The following is a 6,232-nucleotide window of genomic DNA, read 5'->3' on the forward strand; positions in this document are numbered from 1 at the left end:
TTTCTCAATTGGAAAACGTTTCAAATTCGAACTTTCGAAATATGTTTGCGCACGCAGAATTCTCTAGAAGCCATTCCAATCCGTTCGCTGAATGAATAATCAAACAGTAAGGCATTTAAAGTGCACTGCAGTTGCCCTGATAAGAGTTCTTGAACTCTATGAGCACTTTTTTCGAATATCCCCCGCCCAAAAGATACAAACTATTTATTTATAGGGCTTAAAACACAAGCTGACAGAAAGCACAGAAACAAACTAAACAGAAGAAGTCTAGCAAAGCTGCTAGCAAATTTTCTAGAAATACTTGAAGAAATTACCCGGCTTTGCACGACTTAAGTGGGCTATATTCCATATGCCAGTGGGCCAGAAATTGTTTGTACAATTCTGGCTAGATCGAATGTCTATGTATTCCACAAATAAAATGCCTTTAGTATAAATTTCAATAATAATAAAACTTAAGCATTTACTCCAAGCAGAAAACTTAAGATAAGAACAAAAATAAGTTGGAAATTAAATTCTTTTCAGCTTCCAGCTGAAAAGCTTCGCTTCCAAGAAATTGATTATCATTATATAAATGTATATATAACAAGTAAGAGGTTCTAGTCGGGAGCTCCCGACTAGGGGATACCCTGCACCCTCTTCTTCCAACAATAAATGCATATATTTATTATATTTTAGAAGCTATATGTCAAGTTTGGTGACTGTAGCTTTTATTATTTACCAAAATTGCCCAAAAAACAGGATATCGATATCGATTTTTATCGATTGCTTGGAAACGGAGTAAGTTATCGATTATCGGAAACAAACTCGATCTGCGCGGGCACTAGGAGCACCTACATCTAAAATCAAGTCTCTAGCTCTTAAAGGTTCTGAGATCCTTGCGTTCATACATATGGACAGACGGACGGACGGACGGACAGACAGACGGACAGATCGACTAGATCGACTCGGCTATTGATGCTGATCAAGAATATATATACTTTATGGGGTCGGAGATGCTTCCTTCTGCCAGTTACATACATTTGGATTTTGCACAAATACAAAATACCCTTATACCCATTTTTAATGGGTATAAAAAAAAAACAAAGAAGAGCCTCAACTCGGGAGTAAAATGTTAGATATTTGATCTGGAAAGCCATCTGTAATTAAATACTAACTAATTTTAATTAAATTTTAGTAACAAGGCAGTTTAATTCATATTAATTTAATTTAATTTTACCACAGAGATTCTCTGTAAGTCTTTTGGTATAATATTTATTTTCCATAGAATCTCGAGTAAAATCAACTTCATATAGAATAGTTGCCGAATATATAATTAAAATATAATTTCAGGTACTGCAAAATGAAAGCCCCAATTTAAATTTAAATTTAAATTTACATAACTCAGAATCAAAGAGTGAGAAAATAGTTTCTGTTCAAGTTTGCTTTAACGAGTCGAACTGGACTTCATTCAAATCTGGCTGCCAGCACAAGTCCAGTTTTTCTTTAATTTCCAAGTGGAACACTCTTCGCAGTTTACAGTTAAATGCTGCAACTTGGCTAGTTGAAAGAGTCGCTCTTAGCTTCAGATCTGAACGGAGTCCGAATGCGATTTGGCAGCAAATGCTGGCCAGAGCGAATTGTCAACGCGGCAACAAGTTTGTGGCATTGCTTATTATGAAAAACAGCTGAATTTGAAAGAAAAAAAAAACATACAAAATAAAAATAAAAATAAATTAACTTGCAGATAAAGTGCTGCAGTCGCATGGCCAAGTCCAAGTCCAAGTACAACAAAAAATTGAAAATTGAAAAACCAAAAAAAAAAAAATGTTTTATATGCAAAAATAGAGTAAGACGAAAAAAACGCACGCTCGGAACATTGACCCACATTTTTAAAAAAAAAAGTCGCCTCCAACTGAAGATCACCTTGTTGCCCCTCTTCTACTGCTTCTTCTTCTTTTTGATCTACGCAAACATTGCATAAGAATGCCGCAGAGCAGCCGTTAAAAGTGAATCTGTTTGCCACAAACAACAAATATCCCGATTCGATCGAATTACAATACAAATGCCAGCCAGGACGAGGGGGGAAGGGGAGGGGAGAGAGACAGTTGTGCCAACAAATGTTGGATGCGTTTTCCAATTTTCCTGCATGTGGCACGTGGCCAAAAGACAAAAGGTGCGAGCCGCAACGAATTCGATAGCGTTAAAAAATAGAAAGGAAAAACTGTACGAAAAGTGAAAACGGAAGCGCCAAAAAAAAAAAACTCAGCCGCATATCCGGTCACAGCAGAAGTTATCCAAATTGGGGTTCGCTTTCAGGTAAAAACTGGGCAAACAGGCTAACGGCGAAAATGCATTAGGCCAAGTAGCTGCTGCTGCTGCTGCCACGCCCAGGCACTCAAGAGTCTACCCCTCCTCCGCCTCCTGCTGCTGCTGCTCCTCTGGAGCGCCAGCTCGTGCCACAAAGGATTGGCTGGCGGCGCGTGCCCGGCAACAGACCCGGAAGTCCTTTTTGAGTGTCAACTGGCTGGCTGCAATAAAACGAAAGGATTTATATTTCCCATTGTATCTTGAGAAACTGCTGCGCCAGCTGACTTACATGTCCTTTATTTCGTGTTTTTTGGGCTAAAAAAAATAAAGGCGGAAAACTGCAATACTGCAACATTTTTTGCTTATTTCTTTATTTTTTTTAATTTGCCAGACTTTTATACCCTGAACCCTTTGATTAAAATGGGGTATATTGTGTGGCAGCTGGAAGCATTTCCGATCTTATAAAATATAGATTAGTTTTAATTCTATATCAGGCCGTCGAGCTGAGAACATATATGTCTATCTATGTGATCGCATGGATCAAACACATCTACACAAGCTGGAAAGACTCGGAATCTTTACTATATATAGATTCTCATAAATTATATAAGTGCATAACACTTTCTAAATACAACTCCATTCCCCCTAAAAATGAAACTCACTTGAGCCCGGCGACTAGGCATAAGCACACTTGCCTTTACAAATTAAAAGCCCTTCAATTTCATACAGATCGGACTATAAGCACCGAAGTTATCCTAGATGTTCATTTTCTTGTATGTATGCATTAAGATCGGACTCTGAGCACCGAAGATAATCTAGATGTTTGTTATATATATAGAAGGAGACTGGAATGCTTGTAATAGCATAAAGATTGGACTTTAAATACCGAAGGCTTGAATATTTAAATGTAGGCTAGAATGCTTGCAATAACATACCGATCGGACTATAAGCACCGAAGCTATTCTAGAAGCTTCTTTTTGAGTATATGTATATATTTATAAAAGGAGCATGGAATGCTTGTAATATCATAATGATCGCACTTCAAGCAGCGAAGTCAAGCTAGATGTTTGTTTTTTGAATGCATGCATAAAAGGAGGCCCGTACTATCATAAAGATCGGACTATAAGCACCGAAGAAGGAGTCCTGTAATATCATAAGGATCGGACTTTGAACACCAAAGTTAATCTACTTAGTTATTTGTTTATTGTATGTACACATGTATAGAAGGAGGCCTGTAATATCATGAAGACTATACCGAACTTAATCTAGTTGTTTTTTTTTGTTTGCAAAGGCCACTTGACGCTGGGCTCTCAGGGTAGCTGCTAGTCGAGCACGCCCGGCTAGAGTGCTCATGCCTTGTTTTTTGCCGAGTCTGCCCTCTGCGGCATCGCATTTCGCGGAAGCATGCGTCGTTCCGCTGACTCATGCCGCACGTTTATCCTTTTTATGGGCTGCCCGGCTTAAGCCTTGCCCTGGCGACGGCGACGGCGACGGCGACGGCGACGGCGACGGCGGCGGCTTAGGCCACTGTCAAATGTCACGTAAAGTGGGCAGCGGCTGTCGCCGTGGTCAAGCTGCGGCTCACAGATCATTAATTTGCCGCTTATGGGGGGTATTTGGCCAGGTTCAGTCGGCGACGACAAACAGTTAACATGTGTATTTGCCGGGCTACTTGTTGACCGGCAAAATAAAAAACAACGCACTAAATACATTTTTGGCCAAGTCATTTGGCACGGCTAAAGATCAATTAGCTGTGGGTGGAGCCTAGCGGCAGGATCTCAATGAAAATGCACCAATAGGCAAGCGCGCTACCTGCCTAGCATACACGCACACACACACACATACAAGATAATCATACACACACACACACACACAGCGACAGCAGCATAACGAGGGCACTCGATCGTGTCGCAGTTTGACAAAAACAGCTGTTTTCTGAATGAAACCCAGGCGGAGGCGGCCATATGTGTGCGTGTGTGTCTGTTGCGCGTGTGTGTGTGCGTGAGCGTCTTGCCCTCATGCCTTTAGTCAGCCATAAAGAGAGCGCGCGCGAGAGTGAGAGAGGTTTATGAATGAATTTTTGCCGCCGCTCTCGCTCTCGCGCGCGCTGTGCCAATTTTCAAGAGCAACAGCTAAGAGCACGGCACACACCTGCCCAGCTCTATTGCGCTCTCTTTTGCGCCTGCACAGCGTCGACGACGAGTCGATTAAGCTTCCGACTGGCTCAGGCTCTCTCTCTCTCTCTCCCTCTCTCTCTCTCTGTGTGCGTAGCGCGCGCTCTCCCACTCGCTCTCTCGCTGACGCTCTCTCGTGGCAACGCGCTCAGATTCATATAAATAACGCTGTATGGACAACGTCTTGAATCATAAGATCGACAACGTTCGACGTGTGCAGATCAGAGCAAAGTTCAAATCGCTGGCGAACTCACAGATTTTGTATTGTTTAAATAACTTGTGAAGTTTTTTTTTGGCTGTATTCTAGCTTGATTAACGCCAAAAATTCAAATAAAATAAAAATAGAGACAATCTTTTTGCACGGTTTAATAAGCAAAAGCAAACAAATTAAGAACAATAAGCCAGGCTAGTCAGCCGCTTAAATTATATAAACAGTAAAAGAGCGTACAACAAAAGTATTTAATGGATTTTAAGTGTCAGTGACTCGATCATAACCACAAAGAAAATATAGACAAAAAAAAAAAACGAAAAAGAGCAACAAAAAGCTAAATATAAACATATATACACACACACGCGCGCTCTTTTGCTGTATAATCAGTCAATAACAACTGGTGATAATAAAAGAACTTACAACAACAACAACAACAACAACATCTGACCAGAGAACCAGAATTTAAATAAAACAAAGGAGCAGCAGGTCGAATAAATTCGTGTTGATATCATTCGTGTATTTCTGTTCAATTACACGGCATACAAATGGCAGCCTACCTGGATCCTACCGGCCAATATTAATAACAATCAAATTAGCCACACATTTATCAGCTGCTTAAACAGTTACACACAAATTCCCAGCCATGGCCGCCTACCTGGATCCCACGGGCCAATACTAAAGCTTCCAATTTTCCAAAAGAATTTGAATACCACAATAAAAAACGCTAAAAAAAATGTCGCTGGCTTTGGATCCCACTGGCACCTACTAGCATTGCCAGCTTTGGTCACACTTTTCGCTAGCAGCAGCAACAACAACAACAACAACAACAACAACAGCAGCAACAGCAACATGCTCGATCTGGATCCAACGGGCACCTATCGGCGGCCGCGTGAGTCGCGTGACACGCGCCACAAGCAGCGGCAGCTGGCGCTGGATCCCACCGGGCAGTACTAGGCGCCGCCACGCCCACACATCCAAACACCGCCTTTGCCTTATCCAAAAAACAACAACAACAAAACTATCCAAAATTCTGGACATGATTGGGGGCGCGCGTTGGTTGCGCCTGCGCGGCCGCGAGGAGACTTCCAGCTGCCGGCGCCGCAGAAAGTAGCCAGCCACAATTTTCCTTGTATTTAGTACTTTTTTTTATATATATATATATACATATGCATAATTACTATTATACATAAATTATTTATTATTATTATTATTATTTAAATTAAATAACTGTTCATTGAGTTGTTCACAAAAAAAAAAAAAAACAAGAAGCGATAATTGCTGCACACAATTTATCCTAAATCATGGCCAGTGTTGCCAATTCGGCTATTTTCCAGCTAAATTTGGCTATTAGCAGAGCACAGTTGAGCTTTTCAGCTGATTTTGTGCTCTGCTAGCTTATTCAGCTATTTAGCTATTTTTAGATTTTTTTTTTTGGAGATTGGCAGCACTGTTCGTATCGCATACACACACACACACATACACATGCACATGTATGCTATATAAATATATTATTATTATCTGATATATTTATCAAAAGTTTTGTTTCTGAAGAAATGCGAAA

General features: G+C 40.7%; 1 protein-coding gene across 1 annotated transcript; it reads left to right on the forward strand.

Annotated features, from left to right (window-relative positions):
- The first annotated feature begins 4,676 nt into the window (after positions 1-4,676).
- Positions 4,677-5,708, forward strand: LOC115764046 (peptide tarsal-less AA). Its single transcript, XM_030706886.1, has one exon. It carries the CDS (start codon positions 5,521-5,523, stop codon positions 5,623-5,625), a length of 105 nt encoding a protein of 34 aa, XP_030562746.1. The 5' UTR covers positions 4,677-5,520; the 3' UTR covers positions 5,626-5,708.
- Positions 5,709-6,232: the final 524 nt, after the last annotated feature.

The sequence above is a fragment of the Drosophila novamexicana genome, unplaced genomic scaffold (assembly GCF_003285875.2).
Source record: "Drosophila novamexicana strain 15010-1031.04,08,12 unplaced genomic scaffold, DnovRS2.1 tig00000817-arrow-arrow-pilon, whole genome shotgun sequence".
NCBI lineage: Eukaryota > Metazoa > Arthropoda > Insecta > Diptera > Drosophilidae > Drosophila > Drosophila novamexicana.

What these genes read in the sequence shown, in the direction of transcription:
- LOC115764046 (XM_030706886.1), top strand. Translation starts at nt 5,521, where the DNA reads ATGCTCGATCTGGATCCAACGGGCACCTATCGGCGGCCGCGTGAGTCG.